Source organism: Branchiostoma lanceolatum, chromosome 5, assembly GCF_035083965.1.
Source record: "Branchiostoma lanceolatum isolate klBraLanc5 chromosome 5, klBraLanc5.hap2, whole genome shotgun sequence".
Classification (NCBI taxonomy): domain Eukaryota; kingdom Metazoa; phylum Chordata; class Leptocardii; order Amphioxiformes; family Branchiostomatidae; genus Branchiostoma; species Branchiostoma lanceolatum.
The window spans coordinates 14,279,381-14,304,651 of record NC_089726.1 but is presented as its reverse complement, the minus strand read 5'-3'; the positions used below and the strand labels follow the sequence as shown (position 1 = coordinate 14,304,651).

The following is a 25,271-nucleotide window of genomic DNA, read 5'->3' as shown; positions in this document are numbered from 1 at the left end:
GAGTCCAATCGCACGGTGGGTGCGGTAAGAAAAAATGATCTAAAATACCTAAAATAAGGTATTGTGTAATCATTAGATTAGAGTATTTTTAATTCATAACACATTCTTTCCATTTCGTCAGAAATCCCTATATCCTTTTAAAGGAGTAACGTTAGTCTATTGCAATGATATTTCGCTTGAACTTTTTGGTTGTTGGATGGAAGCAACTTTCTTTTTTTTTGCCGCCGCTAAGTTTAGTATAACGTTATAGCGGGCTCTTTACGTTATTTTTATTACAGCTAAAGACCTTCGGTGAATAAAATTGCGGATCTCTATGAAGTTTATGTAAACTAGCCATGGACACGCCTATGAAAAGTCATTAGATGGGTGTCATTGTGACCGAGGAGCTCCTAGATGTGACCTGACATTTTTCTAGGTGGACCCGCCCACTTGATATCCTGCCAGATATTTCCCTAGAAAAACGACAATATAAACAAGCAAAAGGTGCTTCCGTCAACATCCCTGACCGGGTAGCTGAGTCTGACGTAATCAAAACCACAGGAAGCAACCACACAACTGGGAAGGAACCACACAAGGCTTTTCATTCGCAGCCACATACACACAACTTACGTCAATTTTTGGTCTGCCAAGGGGAAGTGATTTACTCACTCCCAACGGATCTCAATGTGCAGAAGAAATCATGAGGAAAAAAAGTCTTTTTTTCCTCATGATTTTAAGTCATCTTCCTGGCAACGTTTTAGAAGTCTACCTGAACTTGTTGCAGCTACTGGGCAAAACCTGCAAATTCCGTATGGTTTAATGTTGTAAAAACGTGCAAGTTGCAGTCAACCAAATTCAACATCTTCACTATCATATAAAAGAAGTCAAACCCAACCATAGTCAACCTTAGTTAACTTAGAACTTTGACAGTAGTCTAGATAACTATTTTTGATTCCCATGTATTCCCATGTACTTGTTTGTCTGCAATTAGCCTTCGGGCATGAACTTGCAATAAAGTTATAATGTTGTTTCTCACTTTCTGGGCCAATTAAAGGTTTTGCGATACGTAGCACTGACAGACATTGCCTCCTTAGCGTAGCACTGAACCTCGTGTTTTCGGTGAGATCTACAGTCATCTATTGATTCCAGATATGACGTTACCTAACTATATGCTCACCTGTTATCATCATGCATGACTATTGGGTCTCAACCGACATGGTAGTGGGGACCCCTAGCTGTTGAAATAATCATTGCAGGTCGACGTTGCTTGAACGTGACATCTCTGCTGCAGTGCTGACAATGATTAATAGAGGTCGCTTTTGATCCATGCAACTGAAGCTGATTAAACGTAAGAGGCACATCATTTCTTGATCAGCCTGGGTACCATCCTCCGAAATTACAGCTGGCTCTTCCTAGCAAAATATTATCAGGTAGATGATATGATAATGAAGTGAGTGAACCTTTTCTCAGGTTCAACTTTCATTTGACCGCTAGAGTGCCTTGGCCAGTTGAAGCCTTGTCAGACCAAGGAGGTCAGACTTAGGAGCTTTGGGTTGTGATATCAGTATCAAGTAAATGCTGGCGATTTACGAAATTATTCGTGTTCAACAATGATCCCAAATATTGGATTTCAATTGTTGTTATTTACCACTTGATATACAATAAGATCTTGAACAGAGGGTAAGCAGTCACCTTTGGTATTGCCTTAGAAACAATTATAACATTAATGTTTAATACAATGCACAATGAGCAACATCTTTCGTCATTGCTATTCTTTTTGTTTGTACAATATGGCAGAAAAAATTTGTTCTATTACGTGAATACGTGAATCTAACTTGACATATAGCACCATTGATAGAAAGACATCACAAATATCATACATTATTACCAAACACTTTATCTATGGTAGTAAGACTATATCGACCCTAGTCAGCTACAGTGTAGTATGAAAACAAGTTTAACCTACATGTGCATTTTCATGCTGATTTTCATACAGGCTACCTTCAGATACAGTAATTCAACGTACACGTAGATGTACATGACTACATCAGTCAACAAACGGATTGATATCTCTGGGTGTTAAGAAATACCAGTTCCTGAAACATACTATCGTAACACTACATAATGCTAACTTTATAGTATCATGTGTTACACATTTAAAATTTCTCGTACACTTAAGTAGAAATTAACACCTTATGAATGCTGCATAACACCAAATTGTGCAAGTTGGTGAAATAATAGTTAACATGTACAATACTGGAAAGGTAAAAGAAAAGAAAATAATACTGTAGAAAGTTGAAAAAAATAAGAAAAGTCCATCCATCCATCCATGGGGAGGACTAGTTAACCACAAAGTCCACCATTAACCTTAATCCGCTGGGTTACATAAATCCACCACATTGAAAAATGGTGGGTTTGAGAGATCTCTAGTGCAGCACACACACACCCCACCCCATCCCAGGTATGCACAGTTTAGATATACAGGCGTGTATTATACTACAGAATATTGGGTTGGAGTTCTGTTTGGACGTATCTTTTCACGTTGGCTGATTATGTACCCTGGTGGAATTATGTTAGTATATGTTACATGTAAACATATAACCTCTACAACAAACATACATCTTTATTGCATTGTAAATTTGCAATACATTACCTGTAGCCAGCGTTACACAACCTCTTACTGATATAGCTAGTCAGTGCAACTTTTAATGGTACATTTGAACATGTATGACTAATTTGTTTAAGAAATGCTGTTCTGGTTGTTACAAAGAGCTACAATACAGTAACTTCACAAAAGGTTACAGCATCATGAGCCTGCTAGAGATTTCCCTTATCTGTATATGCCTAAAGTGCTAGAACTTATTACTGAAATAAAGTCAGCTGCACAGAAAGTTATGCAATTAAAATGTGTATGGGCCACTCCAGCTGCAGCAAGTTCAAGTTTGAAGATGACTCTTCACTCCCCCATCTCTTTGCTACTGTCGTCTCGCACCGCTGGCCTTCAGGGCCTTCTGTATCTCAGCGTGGGAGAGGATGCCCTCCTGTTCCAGCCCCATCAGCAGCTCCTCCCTGGCTGTCCCTATAAAGGTGTTGGACAGGAAAGCGGGGAGTCCCCCCACCTTGTCTCTTGGCAGAGTGTAGACAGGAACTCGCACCAGTCCCAGAGACTAGGGCAGAAATGGGGGATGTCTTTACTAGTAATACTGTTTTTATCATCCTACACAGGACACATTAATCTGACACTGCACCGGTATATTGTATAGCACTTTCCAATGTCCATATGCTAAATGCTAATTCCAATACATATATATGATCATAATTGAAATAGAAAGTAGTAAGACGGTAATACATTGTACAAGGGTTACAAATATCCGCCACTTTGAAAACAGTGTGTTTGAGATATTTCCAGTAGTGCAGGTGACACAGTTCTGAGATACAGGAGTGCATTATACTGGAAGACGTTGCATTGGAAATCATTTTTGCATGGTGGCAAATGTAACGTTATGTGACCTGGCAGCATTATGTTTTTAGACCTTAAATATTTTAGAAAACATATACTGGAAACTTCTCCCACCTCCAAACCATGGTCCTTTGCTGTGGTTACTGCAGTCTCGATCTGTCTTATCTGATCCAGTGCTATCTTCTTAATGTAAAAATGACTGACAAAATTTTGTTCATCATGGACTTCAGTCGCTGCCCAGTCTTCCTCGGTAATCCCACAAATCCTCACATCCAAACCCATCTCTTCCTCCAGCTCTCGGTTTAGTCCAGCCTCCAAACCTTCCTCCAGGTCCACAAATCCTCCAGGAAACCCCAGCCGCCCATCAAACCGCATCTGCATCTATAGTGATAGGATTATAGAGATAGGGCTGTATACTTTTAAGTATACAGCCCTATAGTGTGCAAACATGACTGTTGAATTACAACAGCTTCATTTTTCAGGATGGGATGTCGTCTTACATGTGTAAAATACTGGCACTGCATTTTGCTGCGGCCGTCACCTAGACACTTGCCTTGAAAATTGAATACCGAATCTGAAGGGGCCCTCGGGAAGGGTGTTAGCATAGTTGTTGGACCACACGCTGGAATGTCAACAGTTGCTTTGCCATGGGGTCATTACAGGCATTTTCTAACATACACATGTCGACCTCCCCGTTTGGAGGGTACAAGTATATCGCCGATATCAGCTGGCTATGTCTACAAAGGGATTAGCAGCGCCAAGGCCACTGCAACAACTACTCAAACTTAAACAGCCCGCCCCCAATAACTTACCAAAACAGTATGTCGTACTGGAATTCTCCCAAACAACTTGTCCTCGTTTGGAGCGTGGAACATCGCGTGGCAGGCGTGTTTGTACCGCGTGAGCTTCACAGCCTCGAATCTCGGGACAGCACGGCGAGCCATGGTAGCTATCTCTGTCCCAAGCTCGGCCTCTGCACATAAGTCACGTAATGGTCTGTTGTTCCGCACTCATGGCCCTGGGTGTGACGTAAACATCGGAGTGGCAAAGGATTCTGCGCTCTCTAGCGGAAAATTACAGAACTGTTTATAAACTAGGCTGTCTTTAACTTACCTGTTCGGTTAACGGTTGGTAGGCAGGACGTGCTGTTATTCATTGAAGCTGCCGAAGGAAGATTACGCAATGTATACGGGGCGCCGATGTATGCAGATAGCAGTTGAATTATTGTCCTGTTACTAGATTCGGTGCTATACCCTATTAATGAAAGCAATATCCTGAGTCGGACTCCTGACCTTTAACTGAAAAATACATCTTTTTGGCACGTCGGTACCATGCTTTACTTCATCATATATTGGCGTTACTAGTGCAAACAAATAAACGTTGCACAAACAAGTAGAAGGAATTGCATTTGGGGGTTGTGTATGGTTACGTGCAGAGCTGGCCTTGGTGCTGAAAGCTGTCCAATGACGCCTGCTGGCTTGTGGGAAGAACTGCTGGGCAGTGACGACTGTTTCCAGTTCGCTAGGATTTCTTCCGTTTTCATGTTGTCAATTAGAAGTCACAAGTATCTTTTGATGTACCAGTATCCTATGGAACATCGGAATGTCCCTTTTGTATTTTCAACTTTGGCCTAACTTTTTTTGTCTTCCGTTAGTATTGTTTGCCCGAACAGGCGAAGAGTTAGGGGTGGAGGAGAGTATTTTCTTATAGAATGGAGTCTATTATTATTTACCAACTGTGTGCCAGTGACCGGGGTTTGAATCAGGAGCCCAACTGTGAGCTGTTGTGAGCAAGTAGCCACAATTTAAACCATGACAGATCCACATTTCATTCATACAGCTCAGTTGTTAGGATATGGTAGCATCTATGCGAAATGTGGAGAATTCGATGAAGCGACTAATTTACTTGCATCCACTGACTTAAGGTTTGGAATTCATGGTCATGTTATATTTGTAGAATGCCAAGAATCATCCTAGGATAGAAATGTGACAGAATGGATGGAAGACATCAAAATAAATCAAGTATGTTATAGATAACTTTAATGAAACATAAGGATACATTATGGTATCAATAATTGGATTACATATACACTTAACATCAACAAATTCAGAATTGCACCCATTGTTTCCTAAACTTAGGTATTTGGCCCCAACATTGTATGTTCTATGTAACCAATGCACTATTTTGACAGATACACATATACAGGTGCAAGCCTTTGGCCTGCTTACACTGGCTCTGCTGTTTCGCACCACTGGAATGAAGAACAGACTTCCTCTGGTCTGCCCTATTATTGTCACCTTTTTAAAGTCTATACTCACTATACATTGCAGGGTCCTTCCCTCTCCCAAACTCTTATATAATATCAATAGACATGCTTCAGTGATTGGTTTGCATTACAGCACCAATGCACTGGTCAAGGTAATCCCTGAGGGGTGTGTGACACCTGTTGAGGGTTTAATGGCACAGCAGACAAAGATAGCAGTATAGAAGCTGAAGCATAAAATATCTCCCCAGTGTGGGAAATGCACTTTCTCCAGTGAATAGTTCTTGTATGGCCACACCCCAGAGGTTTACATTGAACAGTATGCTGAAAATAAAGAAAAAAGTATGTGTCTATAATAAAAGACAGCAGCCGGTGCATTCACTTATAAATCTCTCCCTCCTGTGATATCCCACATTCAAGTATGTTGGGTTTTTGACATAGTTCCAAAGTTGGTATTGCTGCAATTCCTTGCATAACACTTAAACGGATGAAGTTTTTTAACACTTCACATGAAGAAATTTACAAAAGAAAATTACAAAACTACAGTTACAAGTTTGACTAACACATACAAATGTGCTTGGAGCAGTGCATCGCATGTATGGATTTTCATATTTGGTCTCAGACTACTTTTCCCTGAGGCCTAGAAAAAGAAAGTGATATAGTACTAAAGAAAGATATGATGATCCATACACATTAAGATACATAAAATTGCAATGTCCAAGCCTTTGCAGCAAAGCATAACAATGTGAGCTAGGAAAAAATAGTGCTTAGGGGGTAATATATGCAATATACTTAGTATCGTTGTTAGTACATGTTTTATGACAGTAGCTTCAATATATCATACCCTACCTTAACCTTAAGTACAGCAGCAGATAGCTTTAGTAAGAGTACAGTAACCCTCGAAAAGAGTGTTCTGTATCAAGGAACAATAACAATATTCAAGATTTATACAAAACTTTGCTGCACTCTTACAGTCCAGTCCAAGAGACTTGAGTTTGTGAAGAGTCGTGAAAAAGAAGATTTTCACACTTCTCATAATGCGCGGCTCGTACAACAGCAAAGTTGACATTCCAACAAGTGGGAACATTGTCACAAAGAATGTGTGCATTACATATCAGCAAAGGTACGACGTTGAAAATCTGCACTAGTATTGAAAAATTGCTTCCACATCATGAATTGCTTGTATGTGATATTGCTGGTTTGTTCTCCTGGACAAAATGGCCATGTACCATCTATTCCACGCTGCTTCAGAACCTTGCACTTAAATGTTCACAGCACAGCTGGCAAGCTTGCGAGCTTTAATTTTTCAAAAGTGAAATCTTGGCAGACTTCTGAACATTTGAGCTGATCCCTGCTTGTCACAAGTCCGGGACCAACACAGTAGGTCCTCTTCTTCTCCAAAGAGTGTGCAGGCATGGCTGTCCAACACAGAATGTTGTTATAACACTTGAAAGGTCTTATTTTTTTCTTTCAGTCATTTTTTTTGGACTGACATCTTTCTTACAAAATTAGATATGATAAACTGTTTTCACAGAAGACAGAAATGGCGCTGTTGCCAAGGCAACAAACTGTCGTTCTGGGGTCAGGATTGGTGTGACTTCTCCGAAACTGTGCGCAGTCTCCCATTTGGCAGGTGACTCCCGTTTGGTAGGCCATTTCCGTTTGGTAGGCCTGTACTGCTGTTGAAGTTTGTTCCATTTAGGTGACTTTTGTCTTGCCTGGAAGACATGGAAAAAGCACATATCAAGATAAAGATACTTCTCAAAATTGTTTGAAATGAAACAATAGATTATTTTATTCTTCAAGACCCTAGATATATTTGTACAAATATCTACCCAAATAACAGTTCAACCTTTGCAACAAGAAATTCATGCTAACAGCAGTATAAGCATTAGACACAGTACTTACCATGTTGGTCTTTTGTTAAATACTGGAGAAAGCCTGCCTTTGCAGCTGGCTGAAGTACCTGATGAAACAAACAAGTGCCTCTTATGAGTGGGGAAGATTCCAACAAACAGTTTGAAACAGCTGGTCTAGAAGTGAACATCAATACCATAATTGCTATGAATAGGTACAGAAGTAACTATAGGGTGCAGGGTAGGTACAATGAGTGTGTCAACAAGTGAAATAGATGAGGGTTTTCACCATCCATACATGTACACACATACATATGGTATACAAACATAGGTACAGCGAACACAGTGCACAGTTGAGCTGAGGATCAGTACAGTCGACAGACGATACTTACTCTTACTGTAATTTGCCACTTCCAATTACTGAAGCTATGTAAGAAAACAACACAACAGCTTCAGCATAAACAACAACATGATACTTCATCTATTTCTGTGCTGGATTCCCACAAAGTACTCTTCCATGCTGTATTGACAAGAAGTTTTTCTAGAGGAACAAAGTAACCAAAGTCACTGTTTACAGATAGAACTACTTATGCTGGGGTCACGTTTCCAAATTTGGGGCCCAGCAGGGCTGTTTGCAGAAACAAAAAATAAAATAAAAAAAGATAAAATTATCCTCATGACTAATTCTATCTATGTTTCGCGTGTATCATTGTCTCTCAAGTCATACTTTTTGTTCCTGCAAACTACCCAGTCTGTTGCCAGTTTGGAAACGTTACCCTTGCATAAGTACGTGTGCGTAGATATTAGACTGACCTTGTCGTCTGAACATGTCAGAGATGGAGGACCCGTGTCTCCTCCAGGCCAGCAGGATGAGGAGGATGTTGAGGAGGATCCAGCCCAGCGCCACCATGCACAGCTGCACCTGGTAGTCATCGGAGTTCCAGGCCTGCTGGAGCAGGGACAGAACAGACCTGCAGAGGGGGGACAACAATACCGCAGGTCATTGCCTCTGTCAGGTCATTGACTCCATTGGACACAGTGTTGATTTCACTCAGTGAAACAGGAATGGCCCCCAGGTACTTCTTGGCATGGTGTGGTTTCACAAATAGCATTACAATGTAGTAAACATGGCAAGGACAGTGAATGGGTCAAGCATACTTCAGAGGCAGCAATGTTGATCATTGGAAAGATACAACATGGCAAGAAGCCTTGTGAAATGCTCGTTTTCCTATACAAAGAAATATCTTCCATAGGAACACAATAATTTCATGAGGCACAGCTACACTGGAAGCATAACCGACAGGTGCTCATAAAGATATAATCTGCATAGGCTTTAGCAGTATGGATTGAGAAAATCCTACAAGATATCAAACATATAAGCAAGCTAAAAAAGGCACAGAAACATCCCATATAGAGCCACTGCAATCCGATTACAAAACACTTCATACTTTACAAGTATCTCTGTCCACAACAGTCACCCAGGACTTACCTTCCCATACTAAACAGGCTTGTTACACAGGAAAATTCTACAACTGGATTTTGAAGCATCTCTGCTTCCCTGAGTCTATCCCATATCCTCATGTATGCACGACAATAGTTCTTCTTGGAATCTCGATATCACTAACCAGAAAAGGTGTGCCATAACAGGCCACCAGATGGAACTAAAATAATCTGACCCTTTTTCTGTAAGGTCACCTTGGTCTTAATCCATTGGCCCCACCCCCACACACACCTTAGCTTCAATCAATAGGGACATCAAACATAAAGTACACACAGGCTGAATTTAAGACTGCACTTCAAACAGTGGATTGACTGTCCAGTGTTTGTCCTTCTCCATGTCAGGGCCAGTAAGAACCGGGCTTGCAACTGGCCCATGACACTGGTAGGGTTTTATGTCTGTAGAAAGCAGGACCGGTTTGGATAACAGTAGTGTCCAGTGTGCAGGGCTTCTAAGCAGTTGGTTACCAGGCAAGTCACTGTTCAATAAAGAACACTGCTGGATTACCCTGTACACAAGCTAGGCAAAACAACGTCCTTTGTGGCCTCATATCTAAAAAGTTTGCTGAAATTGCTAGTGGTACTTTGAAAAGTATTTACAATTAGTATTACAGAATCAGAGAAAAACTGAAAACATCTCTTGTACCTACTAATGTGCCATGATACAAACAACTGGGCTCTCATTACCGTTATTAGGAAAGCTGGAGAGGGTACAATGGAAAAAGGGGATAGTAAAGCATGGAAGCCAGCAAACTGAACATTCCAACAGCTAACCAAGACTGCTTGAGGAAATGCAACCTGAAGTGCTTTACCTGCAATACAAAGAGGTCTTTTCCACCGCCATCTGAAGGACTAGTAAGTCCAACTTCATCCTCTGAATGGTTATATACAGATGCTAGCAAGGATGACAAACAGGGTGCTCTGCACTGGAGTGGCATATCAGTGCAAACTTTGTGCACTGTGCACTGTGTGAGCCCGACCACTGAAGATGCCAGATCAGAAACCAGTTTGTGTGCTGGACAGGCCAAATATAACTTATAGGTTCTAAATGGGACGCTGGCTCTCTTACTGATGGGTGACTGTGGTGCAAAAGGATGTCAGCTGGCTTGAGGGATACGTTTGCTCCACTTATCAAATGCAGGCCTGTTGTTACAGACATGATTTGCATAGAAATGTTTTGTTAACATTTGAATATCAACTCCCCCTGCAAGCACAAAAAACAAACTTGGGGATAAAAACTACGAAAGCAATCTATTTACATACAGATGAAAACTGATTTTTTCCCCCCCTTTATACATCAAATGCTGCCTTTCATTGTACGCACAAACGTAAGCTTTCAACATCAAATTTTAATCTTTCAAAAATGCTATGACTCCATGGCCAGCTGTCCCCTGGTACGAAGGGCAATCCATCCAGTTTTCTACTGGGTAAATATATTTGCCATATAATTATAAAGCAGAAAATTAACACAAGAACAGCAATGTCAAGAATCCCATGCGGGTTTGCATAATCAGATCTCCCTGGGCTCCCTCTGGGTGCAAAAACATTCCAAGTTCAAAAGATTGCTGGACTAAAAAGAGTCTTTGTATCTCACATGTGAGGTGAAAATCTCCACACGGTGCCCCCAGGGAGGAACAGCAGGATCCCCATGTTCATTTCTGGAGTTGACTCTGGACTCTGCATGATAGGTATACATCTAGGTCATCATCTGAACACCAATGCCTCACACCATGCACAAAACCAACAGTCAACACGCTGACAAACATGTGTGACCTAATTCTATCATTTTTCAGAAATAGCAGCCAATCAGGGTGCAGTGTTCCAGTCAAATATAACTTCAATGTCAAGTATTTAGGGCTGCATTTTACCATGTGCTGATTCTAACACAATGATGAAGATAACAGGGTACTGGTGGATGGGCGGACATGCATCTGTGACATTCATTGTCCTCAATGTGGGTCTCTGCCCTAGGGTTAGCCTGTGTTACACAATCTCGTGCTGTCGGGAGCTGTATGGACCTAGTGAGGAAGGCTGATATGAGCGGGTTTTTAGGCTAACATCAGGCTGTATTGACTTGAATCAAGGTTGGTTGGATATCAGTAGTCTGTGTAAAACAAACTCCAGCTGTCAGGGGATTTCTGTCCTCATAGGGCGGTGAGGGGGGTACAGGGCGAGGGGGTTACAGGGCAGCCAGCCATTACAGGAGGCTTGATTGAATTAAGGCTAGGATATCAGCATTCAAAAGTCATTCAGAAGAAACTTGGTCTGCTGCTCCCTCCAGGTTGCATAATTAGTATCACTTGAGCCATCTACTACCCAAAATCATGACATCCGGTCAACCACGTCTTTCAAGCCTGTAACAAAATCTACAGTTAAACAGAAGCTGCTAGGGGGCCCAAAACTGCACTACTTACCCTCTGCCTCAAGAGCTACCAACCACTCAAATATCATGACCATACTATATCCAGAATGTGAGATACCAAAACTAACCGTAGAAAGCTGCTAGGAGGCCCAACATCAAATTGCCCTGGTAGTAATCGCAATGAAATTTTTGGCATGTACAAACCTTAAAAAAGCATGCTTCATACAACCACAACGCAATGTACATAGGCATAGTTATCCTTATATCTTTTGAACGGCACACCATATGCATACCATAAAGTCCAGTCAAATTGATACCATTCCATTGTTGATAGTACATGGCCGAGCTGTAGTAGATGGCTGATATTCTTGGGAAGACTCCGAAGACATGATGGCTAAACAAATATTCCCACGGACAAAACAACTGAATAACCTGCACAGGACACAACCTATTATGATTAAGCAGTGGGTCCGGTCAGTACAGTTCTACACTTTGCACCTAGGGGCTAGCCGGAATTCACAATTATTGCAGATGAATAAACTGTAGGCATGAGGTAACCACAAAGGGCATTCTGATGGCCTTGGATTGTCTTTAGAAATCGCAGACAATTCCAAAAGTGTACATACATATATATCAGTCATCATAACAAAAGTGCATACTTTTCCGAGTAGTAATATATAGTACTAGTATGTAGTCTGTCATCTGTTGTATCATGTATGTAATGTAATAAGCATTTGAAACAGGGTCCACTTGTTGTACTTTTATTCATGGTTGACTGCCCAGTATAACTACCAGCATTTATCGCCCTCGGAAACCTGTATCTTCAATTGTTTACTCTTAAGTCAGACCTTTAAGTCTGCTAACATCACTGGTCAATTCTATAATGCCCTGTGGCAATCATGTAGGGCTGACAATGTAACATTCTATGTGCAGGTAGTGGTACTTGTAGTGCTGATGCATGTCAGTTCTTATCAATATCATACTGAGTTACTGTAAAGTTCAATAAAGGTCTGCTGGTGGGATAGCATTATTGACAATTCCTAATGAGCCACAATTGTGCTCCTGTCATATCTCATAAGTTACAACACTACATATAGGACAATAGCCTGAATAGGGTCTGACCTCTTTCCATAACCACACACACTCACAAAAACTTCTAATTGATTCATGGTGATAACATCGGTTTACATATCTGTTACACAACAGTTAGATCAACTATACCTACCTTTTTAATTTGACAAAGACCCTCAAACAGTTTTCACATCAAATATACATGACAGTCTTGGGCTGTACTGAAATATGTTTCATAAAGATTTGTTTATCTCAACAAAAGACAGGCCTGACTTTCCTGTCCGGAGGGGTTTTCACATCCCTGGCTGCCTGGTTTGGGTGAGGCAGGACACAAGTCTGACAGCCACCTACAAGCTGACCCATGGAGGTGAACCTTGCAACACACCAGACAGATTCATCACACTGTCTAAACAAGTTTCCTTCTGTTTGACAATTGCTTCTTCTGTTCCCTAGAAAAATGGACAGTAGGCAAGTCTATCGTAAACAACTTCACAAACCATTTAGATCAGCCCCTACTTAGCACTTTTTCCTACCTATACCTGCAACTGCTTTAGGAACAGTCAACCCTACTCAATTCCCTAAAAACTAAAATAAGGTCTCAGCTCCCTCCACTTGATTATTCTTGGAAATGCCCCTGTCCGGGAGTCTACACAGGACGAAAACCTTGATTTCCCCCTTTCAAACCAAAACAACCTTGGGTCTTATTTCAGATGGGCCCACTGCAGGCAGAAGGTTTACCAAAATGTCAAACAGTTAACACATAAATCATCACCAGACGAATAGAGTATCAATGCATGCATACACCTATGGCTAGAAGGAAGGGGGCGTGGCTCAATACTCCTGACCTTTTCAGCTTTCTTCAGCTCAGAGGGCAAACACTTGGAGACTTATCCTTGACAACATGACCTCCACAGGTGAAATGGCACATAGCCAAACAAACTCTTACACTGGTCAAACACTGCTCAAACACAGGACTGTCTGTCTGTTGGAACACCTACGTCACCAGTCAAATGGAGCATGGGAAGGGTGTCCTGGCTGGGAGAACATCCCCAGGACAAGTCAACCCTGGCCAAAATCTGGAGCAACAACTTTAACAGTTTTAAAAGTTAGCTACGCCACAGAATCTAACAATAAACAGTATTATAACTAGTACTTTTGTCAAAAGTACTACTACTAGTTATACTTAAAAAGTCTTTAGAAAAGGCTATCTTTAGTTTAGTGGAAAAGTTTGCTTTTCCCACCCAGACAAGGGAACCCTGTCCTGGCCCAGAAACTTTCCTCAGATGAACCAATGCCAACCCTTCAACAGGACCACCTGCAGACTGACCTGTGGAGGTGAAACTTCAACCACACAAGAGTCAGGCACAGTGTCAGACAACCATCACAATCAAGGTCGCACATCTGGACCTGCTTGGCTACAAATCATCCCCAACCTCACCTTTAAGGTGAAGGTTCACAGTCAATGTCTTACTCTGAAACCATATCATTTCATCTTAGTATTAACATTCAAATCTTACATTCCCAGCCATCATTTGCAACATGATCTAAAAAAACTGGAAACATCATTAGTCTGCGGTGCAATGCTGAGACAGACTCAAATGTTTTTAAGAAAGAAAAAAATTAAGATCAAGATTTTGTCTGGATAAATCACTGGCAAGCCAACCTGACACATTTGGCTCATGTAGATGTTATCTCCATTCATTGAACATGAATAATTATTGGCAATTTTAGCCCTGCAAATAATTACAAAGCAACCAGACAATTATACAGTTAACAGTAAACAAAGGAAGTATAAGCACCAAAAACACACGAAAATAGCACATCAGCTGCCACCTTTTATGAAACCATGTTTCCAAATTTTCTGACACACAAAAATCGCAATCTAACATCTTTCGAGCAGCAACATGAAAATACTGAGTACACATCCCAGTTGTCAAACATCTCCCCCCCCCCCGGCCTACGAAATGCAGTGGTTATTTTCTAAAGAATCCTATTCAAACATATCAGCACTATACTGAGCTTGATATCCAATTGGGAAGGCATACCTGGACATGATGCCAACAAGACTATTGCCCATCAAGTCTCTCCCACCACCACCATTTATGACCACTACAAGCTGCCATTGAAGACTCTGGAACCCTTCCTTGTTCACATCTTACAACAACACTTCCAAAGGAGCTTAGTCAACGGGATTTCCATTCTACCTCTGCATAGGAGATGAAAAATTTGCACAGAAGTAATGAAAAGATAACTTAAAGCCTTAGAAAGGGTAGACATTCAGTACATAAAATAGCTTTGTCCACAATTTTATAATATAAACCTGATCTACAATCTATATAGTTGTCAAGAATCATCGTACGGTTATCACAAATGGTTCATCCCCAAGTATGGTCCCTCACGTGGCACACCAATGGTGCATTTGGTGCAGTGACCTAATTCTGTCAGTACATAACAAACAGCCTCCCATAACCCACATACATGGATGTGCACTTGTGATTTCATTACAGGTCTCATGCTGAGCAGCCTCAACAACAGCCTTAAAGTTCACATGTCTAACAGTTTTAGATCATAAAAACAACAACACAGGGTAGACTTCTCCTAAGACTGAAGACAATGTAAGGGCTATGTTTACTTGCATGTATTTCACAGATCTAAGACAAACAAGACCATTGTGTTCTTATCTTACAGGTGTCCTAGATTCAAACAAAGAAGTCCAAACAATCTAATTATGTAAAGGTCCCAAGTCCACATAACACAACAACAACATCATAATCATAACCTAATAACTGCCTACATTATGGTCTCTATTTTGCATTACCCTACAATAATGGCATGGCTCCCTGCTACTTGTATATTTATAATTTAGCAGTTTTCAACCAATATTAACAAGATTTGCTATGCAGTTTGAATATCAGATGCTACATGCTACACAATGGGAGGGCAGAAATTGTCGGAAACTGATTGAAAGCAAACCTTGAATATATTTACAAAAAAATTCATTTCTTTATGTAATTGCAAATTCTCTTGTTCACAAATACATGTAATACAATAATACATATAATATGTATGGTTTTCAGATTGGAAGACAAGGCCATTCTTCTGAATCATTATAGAATAATTAAACCTGGCCTAAATATGGGACATTGCCCTGAAGTTACCCCTGGATTCTAGAGAAGTGAAATCAATACTAAATCCCCATAAAGCAGTATGATGAAATCTCCTGGCAAGCCAGCCCTGTTTGGTCTTTACATGTACTTTTGAAACCAGATACATGCACCAGTATTTTGCTAATGCTGCAATGACATATCCATAACATCCAGAGTTTTACAAGTTGACCTTAATGCCGGCTTTTGATACCAGAAATAGTGTCACACAATTGCCAAATTCATCTTGATTTTATGCACAATTGGCACATTTTCCTGTCGCCCTGTCCAAAATGAACATGAGATGACTGAATCCTCTTTATTTCTCTAAAAATGTAATTACTACATACATGGGTATCTAACTTTAAGGAAAGATTTTGAGAGGCTTTCTAGTGATTTATTATCTCAATAACGTTATATTGGGTACTAAAACAAGCAAGCAACATTGCTAATGTCTTGAAGCATATGAGGCTAGAAATGAAACAAGGGCTATTACAGTTGGCCACAGCTGTGATGAGCAACGATAATTAAGACAATACATCACACCAAATCAAATTACCATAATGTAAGTGTATTGTGAATAAATGATTCACTGGGAACTAAGTGGGTTTGCATTCAAGGCAAATCATACATTATTTACAATGTCCAAGCAGATCTGGTTGTGATATTTTCTATAGGGTCAGCATAAATTGATACTATATTACAAAAAAAGCCATTTATGAAAATTTGGTCCAATATGTAAAATCAAGGAGATGGCACAGAACAATGCTAGAGTCACCTTAGAGATCTACCTGTGAAAAAAGTAATTGACATTGATTGAGGTACAAATAACCCGATTTGCATACATCCCACACAGCCGCAGCATCCCTTTTCATCGTCTTCTCCAAACCTCCTTGGTAAAATGTTGCTTCCTTAACTCAACATATAATGTTGTTGGTACAAATAAGCAGGAGAGAGTAGGTTTCAGTCTGATGTTTAGACCACCGTAAATCTTCTATCCTATCTCTTGTCTTGACAATCAAAATCAATCAGCCAGAAAATCACTTGGGATCAACTGCTGTTAATAGCCTCATTCCCCCTTTGGGATTTGAAAGCTGAAAGACATGCAGATCAGAATTAAATTATGGTCTCAATCATCTGATATGGAGGACGTCACTAAGAAGTCAAGATCAACTCCAAATGATTGAATAATTACATCAAAATATTCCCCAACAGCAGCTTTTCAACATGTATATTAACAGTCAACAAGGACCATTCCCTAGCAATGGTACACTTTCAAATTTTTGTAGGTTTTAAAATAGCGACAGGGAACTGTAAAAACTGGCAAACTTCCAAGCGTCAGGTTTGATCTGAAAAAAGAATTTGCGGTAATTGTAGCGACTAGTGGAAAACAGTACAGTTTTCTAGCTAGATATATGAGTACTATTGTTACAAACATTAGCTACAATCTTACTTGTTTTTTTGCATATAATGTCATAGCTAGTATTTTTTAATTTTTTATTTATTTTAAATGCAATGTAAAGGTTGCAATGAAATATGGTACAAAATATAAATGTACCACACCCTAGCCCTACACTACAGAACATGCCTGGTACAGGAGGTAAAGTTTGTAAAGAACACACAGAGTTCTCCCCCCAACTGTATCTATATGCCTTCCCCATCCTAGCCAGGTCTGAATCTCAAACACTAACATGAAGGGCCATTTTAGCTGGGGCATGATGTTGCCTGTCTGCAGTGAAGAAGTTATCTCCAAGCAGATGTTGTAAAGCAGAATCGTAATGTTTTTATAGCTCCCCAGTTTTTGCTCCTGTTACTGTGTTAGTAAAGCTCCTTTTAAAAAAAACAGTTACTAACTTGACTTGACTATAAAAACATAATTATGTTGCCTTCCATCTGCTTGGAGATTACCCCTTCACCAGAGACAGGCAACATCTTGTTCAGCTGCACGGAACTGGCCTATCATTCAGATGTAGATACATATCATTCTCATCCCCAAACAACCATTATGGCAAACATACACAACGTAGGTTGGCAACTGTCAGTAATTGTCCCTTATCTGCAATAATTTCAAGACTGTGACGTAGTTACCCAGGATGATGACATCAAAATTCATTTGTCTCTGTTGGGGACAACATTCCTTTCCCTTATCATATACAGAAATATTTATTTGGGACAACAAGTAAAGGAGGATTCATCAACAGATATCAAAGAGGTATGACACAAGTATCTAATCTTTTCCAGGATGTTTTGCAGTTGTGGCCAAAGAACATCCTGGCACAGTCATATACATACGCACTACAGGGCATTCAATGACGTAAATACTGTACATCTGTTTCTCAACAGAAAATGGTGGTATATGTACCAGGGTTTTTACTATGATGAGCAAAAGGGTTAAGATATGCATTATCTAGGAAGTTGCAAACATCAAACAAGTTCTTAGCAGGATAGTGTAGAGAAATGAGCTCTCAGGAGGTTAAATGTACAGGTCGAATTATTTTTTGGCAGAATTCCGTAAACAGTAACCCTGTTAAAGTGTTTTACCTTAGCAAGGCCCCGCTCCATTTCACTCAATACAGACAAGCATGTGTACTTAGCTGTTGGTTAAGAGTAAATACAGCAGAAATAAATCCGTTTCTTAAGTTAGTTCGTCCAATGGTTGGCCTACTCTTGACTATTTTGGGTTGTTAAGAACTTTCACCTAAGTCTGTATTCAATCAGTGCTTTGGGTTGAAATGTTTTCCCTGGATGGGGTGAACTTGTATCAGACTTATGTCCTTGAAAACAAGGTGCTCAGTGGTATTGACAAAAATCACAGAAAAACTAGTGAACATAGATTCTACTGACATAGTTCAAGTGGCGACGGGGTTTCTGCATTGTACAATGTAATGTTATACGTATGTAGAAGTACAGTAGAACAGTAGCAGCTACAAATTTTCCAAAAATTTCACATCTTCTAATATGAGTAAGAAAAGCAAAGACCACTGGTTACCTACAACCTCTCAAATTGTGACAAAAAGTGGAATATAAGCTGTATGACTTATAAACATACAATCAAGCAACCACACTTTCAAAGAGGGTTAAATAGGGGATGTAGACTTTTTCACTGAGGACAATGGTAGAAGAATAACACAACTCAGCAGCCACACTAGCATAGCCACGTCTCGGTGCTGTAACCTTCTCAGGGTTATAATCAACTAGCTGTGATGGTTTAACCTCTGGTCGGGAGGAATCCACACGATTAGGGCATGCCATGATTAGATGATTACTGGCGGAGTCCTGGCTGGATGACCTACAGGGGTGATTCTGAAAATGGCTTGCTGGGTATATACTGCAAATTATGTCATACCTGGGCCTGATACGGGTGTTCCGGACCGTGTGATAACTATCCGGATCACATAGGGTTCGGGAGTGTTATCACACAGGCTTCCATGGAATATTTCGAATGCATTTCGAGCGCGCCGGTTGCGCCACCGTCGGAAATTCGAATACCAGATTCGGAGGTTAGAATCATTGTTGTTACAATTTCTTGTTCGACACAAAACTCCCTCAACTTCTGGCGCATTCCGCATTGAAATGTGTGTTTTCTCGGGTGGGTATGACCAAGGTATGACATAAATAAAATACAACACGTTGTATTCCGCATCACCCTCGGACCCAGCCCACCTGCGGGTCGGATCGCCTGCGGCCGTCGGGCGATCGGACCCGCGGTCAGGCTGGTACCTCGGGTGATACAGAATACCCCATGTTGTATTCTATATATACATCACACAGTTTCTGTAGCTTGTAGTGATATTATACAGAGTGGACTGCTTAGCTGCATTGCCTAAAATGATGATGATGATGATTAGCAATTTGTGCTGCATCTAACACTTTATTACTACATTATGTAAAACGAATATTTATACAAGCCTCGGCGGGTGGTCCATGGGCAGGTGTAGTAATGATTAACAGGGACAATAAAGTAATTCTTGTATTGTTCCAAAGCTGGTGCTTGGAGTTCAGTCAGGTAATATCATCCTGGTGGTCAACAAACTCCTACCACATTCTTGCAAAACCAAGGATGAAGGAAAGCACAACCGACTACTGAAAGCCTGAGCACACTGCCATGTTCATAACAGAGAAAAACAAAGTAAATTCCTCCTCTTGTGCACATTTAGAGGCCAACATAAATTTGTGACACATGCATTACAAGAGGGAAAAAGGAAAATTCAGTTGTTTGAAAGCAGGCCTAAACGGCCTAGGATAATATTTTGTCGACATGTCCTTGGTTCTGACATTTAACAGCTGATTGACAATCTATTGCTGTATTGATGGCAATGGCAGTCTAGAATAACCCTCCATTGTGAACATTTCTAAAGCCTGTCGTGTATCTTAAAAGGGCCTTTGCAACCTTACAAACAAACTACAACAATTCCGACGTCTGATTGCCCTAGAGGAAATGGAAGTAACGTTATACACAGGAAACCGTCCTCAATTTGTTGTGACCACTTGACACACATATAGACTAATGACGATTATTTCCACAAAAATAGATTTTAGCACCCTTCCAGTTTTCCAGTTCACTTGCCCAGGACACAGAGGGCCCATGTTCTGCTGCTGGAGTGTTTATTCTCTACCCTTTCACCCTGCCATGGCAGTGTAAACTCGGAAAGATCCGGAAAGAAGGACATTTATTTGGCACTCGTCAGGGCTTTCCCAGAGTAATAACCAGACGGTTAGAGTTTAAAAATTATAATCCGGCCCCTCACACTCAAACTACGCCAATTTACACATTTCAATGTCGTATATAAACATACAGGTGTTAGAGTTCATAAAAGGGCAGAGCTTGAAGGAAGTCTCACCAAGCTATCTCGTAAAACCCCGACGGCGATGTGGGGCCAGTCGGACCGTGGTCCCCTTCTCCCCCGGCCGCTGCATGGAACGAAGTCGCGCCGCCATTTCCCGCTCTTGGAACATCAGACGTCGCCTTTTCCTCGTCCATCGGACGGATAGACAGCTTAGCAAACATCTAGGAATGGATCCCTATCCGACCGATCCGGCCAAGTCTTCATGACAAGGGCAGAGGAATGCAAGGGGACACGTGGAGGAAAAGACGTCGTCGGTCGGTCTCGGAGAGACACGTACCCTCACACCGCCATGTTTACCCACCGCTTCCGCTTGGGGACCGCCCAATAGAAATCCGGGTGGAGTCTAAATTAGTAAACATCGTATTTCAGGTCCATTACGCAATCATCGAAAGCGTATCATTAGTCCCTTTCTGCTCACATGAAGCTCTTTATCTGTTTTTTCACACAACTAATTATTTGCTTTTTGCAAAAGTATTGTTCTTTCATAACACCCCGTCATTGTCAGCATAATCATTGTTTACTCTTTATATGCAGCTGATCTAAACTAAGCAATATCATCAAGCCTTAAATTATTAGATCAAATATGTAAGGTTATCGTAATTTTTTTAAATTTCCATAACGTCACAAGTCAAAAGGAAACATTACAGATCTTGATGATGGCATGACGACGTTGTTGTGCTATTAGCATTTCACTCCGGCTTCCCCCGATTGGACAATGGTAGACCAAAATGGTTTAGTGAAAGTTTCACTGAACCATATTTAGTCCAATCCGGGGAAGCCCACAGGTTTGTAGCAAAGCCAGCATCTCTGCAGACATGAACGGACGATCCCCTTCCCACAATGCCCCTGGCCTTAAGGGTGTAACAGGTGCTACGGCCAATAAAATTCGCACAAATCATCCTGAGACGAACTCTGACTCTCAAAAAGATTGAAACGCAGGTAACGGGGGTATGTACCAGTGATTATAATGAGGTACCACGGTGCTTCAGATTGTCATTCCTTCGTACTTTTTATTCATCAGTGAGGCTTTAAAAATGGACGTTTGATGATTAGCCGACTGAGTTGAAACACAACGCTGTTTTACTTTTATTTCCCGGTGACGTAACAAGTTAATCAAGTTTACAACCCTACTGTGTGTACAGAGCAAACTTCTTGTAGGAATGCCAGCATTTACAAGTCTTCTGACCTGGCCTTCACCCTATAATAGCGACTTTACAGCCAGATCAGAGTGCCATAGCACACCTGATGTAACGTTACTGTACACTCGTTAAACAGGACACACCTTCTTTATCAGCCAATAGGGTCATAGGTCCTATTGACGTAACAGTGTAGATGTTTGTACATCACACTTTCTCTTGCATGACGCCTTCAGGCCGTATCACGTGGAGGCAGGCGTGATTATCGGTCTCGCAGTCTCGGACCTTCCCAAAGTAACTTCTTTTAATACAGAGAGTAAAAGTACTAGTAGGAGTAGGATTAACGTAAGTAGTAGGCATCCTTCAATCCTGTGGGAAGTACTGTTGCACAGTCGTAGAGAAAATACGAAAATCCGCTCTAACAAACGTTTTCATGTAACTTAACGTTAATATAACGTTAGAAATAATCTGTTGATATAAAACTTCAAAGAGAAACAACAGTGCGTTTCTTTTTGCCCTTTCTTCATAATCTCAATTTACAGAATATTTATCAATATTAGATTGTGCAGAGTACAAAAGCCCCATTCAGTTAGCCAGTTTTATTCAGTCATGATGAGACTCAAATCGATAAAGGTCACCGATAGATGGACTATGGTTGGCAATTTAGGCTGGTCTCATAATATCTGGTCAAAGATTGAGCAGAGAAACTGGTCACAACTACATAACGGTAACTGGTTTATGTCGGGAATACATATAACACTAATTAACAGTTACATGTTAACTTACACGTCCTATAAGTTCAATCCTGGCTATGACTGAAGTCCGCTAACTGATCCAGAAGAAATAGTGCTGAAGTTGGGTACAGAACTATGCACGTCAAACACACTTTACTGGAATTGATAGCAAAGTAAACGGCGAAAAACAATCAAGTATCGAACTTGCACCTACCAATGCCAGGCCCGTCCGACTGTACTACGGAGCTCTTCAGTCCTGCTGGTGAGGGGTGGATCGCGTTCGTGGGAAACCTTATCGATATCGGCAATGCGGATATTATCGGGTCGAACGTCCATTACAAAAAGTTCTCGGTCTGACATGATGTAACGTTATGTGTAGGAACTCCTTCAATCCAATATCTTATGCGTGCAGTGGTGACAATAGTGTTGTTCGGGTCGACGATTAAGAACGTCTGCGTTCCGAACAATTTACGCTGTCGAGACTTTAAAAAGAGCGCGGATGACGACAATGACATCAGCTAGGCACTAGAACTACTTTTAGCCGTGAACTTTAAACTATACGTCAGAACTCGGGTGAACAGGTCAGGCTATGACGCCATGCTTGTACTTGACGGAGGGTTCCATTTATTGGACAGCGTACTTGTTAAAGTTCAAATGTATATTCACTTGTACACCTCCAGTGACTCCTTTTATAGGTGGCCACACAAAACGACGTATACAAATGTTCATCTTCATGTGGCACTTCATACTTCACACTACAACAGATCTAGTGCAGCATGACCTTCATCAATGCGTCCATCCCACCCCTCTCCCTTCAATGCGACATCACCGGTGACTAACATATTAGAGGGCCTGCATGGGGGGGTCCCGACAACGCTCTACGCTAAATTCGGAGGGCCGGATACGTAATACGCTAAATTCAGAAAGCCTCCCTACGTTCTACGCTAAATTCAGAAAGCCCCCCCTACGCTCTACGCTATATTATGGAGTGGTCGGCAACGCTCTACGTAAAATTAAAACGGCCGATTACGCTCTACGTAAAAGGGGCATGCAGGCCCTCATATTAGGCTATTGGGCTAGTCAGTGTACTCTATGCCTGGTATGGACTAAAATTATACCAAGAAATCACGTCACACCTTAGCATTGCGTCGCATTAGATCTACCCTTCACCAGGCCTTCCTACTGGGAACGGACCGTAACACTTGGCAAAGAAAGGGAATAATTGGACACGGGAGAGACAGACCGACTAAAGCAAAACCAAACGTCCCGCCAGACAAGTTAGGGGGGTGAAGCCCGGGCGCTGTACACGAGTGATTGCGTAACACGGCCGGCTAGCGTAGATGTCATTTTTTTCTCACAAGCCAAATAAACAATCGTTCATTGAGACAATCTTACTAACATTTAGCTTGTATGCCTGCATATGCATAGACTGTATCTAATTTCGTCTATGCACCGATCTACATGCCATACAGGACGCCTGTGCCCATCTCTCCTCCTACATGTGACGTCATAAGGGGCACAGATGAAGATAAGAGGGCACTTGAGTTCATAAGCCGGTCATTTGAGCTATCAAATGATACACCATCACATTATCATGTACAGACAAGCGTACTTGGCTTGTGTAATTTCTCTCTCCTCGGGTGGGCCGCTAGGAGCGTAACGTCAGGCTATACATAACTTATGTTATGATAACAATATATCACTTAAATAACGTATGCGTTGGAGCTGAAAATTCAATAGCTGATAAACATATTATACAACTAGGGCATGTTTGCCGACCAGTGCCATTCAAAGGTAAAAATGATTGGTACAAGGGTTATCAGAAAACTGCTATTGTGATTCAAACCGCCGGGTTATACAACCAATTGAGAAGGTCTATATTGACTGGCCAAGTAACAGACTAGAGTCTGATAAATACCTTACAGACAGGGGAGGGGTTATCATGGGACATTATAAAGTCATTACTTCAAGTTCCGAAGAGAACTTTGTTTTCTGTCTACTTAAATATTTGTAGACATGACAGACATCTTTACTATGGTAGTCGATCTGCGTGTAACTGAAGGAAATTACAGAGACGGGTTTGATATCATATAGGGCGTTGTAAAACAATTATCGCAGTCTCTTCTCCACAAATTCAAATGAGAACTATGCGCGCCGTATTTTTCAACAGCCATTGCTAAAAATGTTCCTGTTTTCTGCTGACTCAGTTACCCTTCTATATGAGCTACCATCGTGTCCCGGGCTTTTGATCGGGTACAATTGATAATCAAGGGTTGTTTTTGCTCCACTAAAAATCGTGTCACTTGCAGTAATAGGGAAACCGGCAAGTCACTCTATACAGATCCGATTCCACTAGAACGTAGCCATCACCAAGCTACCTGACCCCCTCCCCTATCAATCAGTACACGCTCTCACCTTGCCGCCATGAGAATCGGGTGTTTCAACCTGCTGGCGTCGGCCCCAAACAGCATGGACGTGAGGACTTCTAGACAGACCGCAGCCAACATCGTCCTTCGAATTCCGATCCACACTCTACCTGTTTTAGCCATCACTACAAAAATCGTCTAATCTAACTGGAGAGAGTTCGCCCTCGGTCTGAGAGGACCGCGTGCACTCCGTCACGTCTTACGAAATCTAATGAAACAAAGTCGAAGGCGAGACGAGACCGGGCTGAACTGGTCTGATAAGGCCACTTCAAATTGCCGGCATGCCCTACATACCTGTGTGCCGTACAAACATGTAGGTGTGTACAGGTGGGAACGCACGGGTACTAGTATATAGCGGGCAGGTGAGAAGACTCTCATACCATGGTCAACTGGTTTAATACAGGATAGGACTGATGCATTAAATGCTCAACGGTTGGGAAGAAATAGCGAAGTCAATTTAGGCGCCCGAAGAATGCTTCACTTTTATGACTTGTTGT

At 41.3% G+C, this 25,271-nt stretch overlaps 2 protein-coding genes across 8 annotated transcripts; both read right to left on the bottom strand.

The window, feature by feature from the left end:
* Positions 1 to 1,602: 1,602 nt before the first annotated feature.
* Positions 1,603 to 4,479, bottom strand: LOC136435331 (U8 snoRNA-decapping enzyme-like). Its single transcript, XM_066428744.1, has 3 exons — positions 4,252 to 4,479; positions 3,554 to 3,820; positions 1,603 to 3,146 (listed from the first exon to the last, which is right to left on the bottom strand). The coding sequence occupies exons 1-3, from the start codon at positions 4,381 to 4,383 to the stop codon at positions 2,955 to 2,957; spliced, it is 591 nt and encodes a 196-aa protein (XP_066284841.1). The 5' UTR covers positions 4,384 to 4,479; the 3' UTR covers positions 1,603 to 2,954.
* A 982-nt stretch (positions 4,480 to 5,461) lies between these two features.
* Positions 5,462 to 25,007, bottom strand: LOC136435329 (T-cell leukemia translocation-altered gene protein homolog). 7 transcript variants are annotated; one of them, XM_066428738.1, is made up of 4 exons: positions 24,764 to 25,007; positions 8,372 to 8,529; positions 7,611 to 7,668; positions 5,462 to 7,420 (listed from the first exon to the last, which is right to left on the bottom strand). In XM_066428738.1, exons 1-4 carry the CDS (start codon positions 24,895 to 24,897, stop codon positions 7,285 to 7,287), a joined length of 486 nt encoding a protein of 161 aa, XP_066284835.1. In that variant the 5' UTR covers positions 24,898 to 25,007; the 3' UTR covers positions 5,462 to 7,284. The 7 variants fall into 7 exon arrangements, with proteins under 7 accessions (XP_066284835.1, XP_066284834.1, XP_066284833.1 ...); XM_066428737.1 differs by lacking the exon at positions 24,764 to 25,007 and adding an exon at positions 22,563 to 22,742; XM_066428736.1 differs by lacking the exon at positions 24,764 to 25,007 and adding an exon at positions 20,473 to 20,851.
* Positions 25,008 to 25,271: the final 264 nt, after the last annotated feature.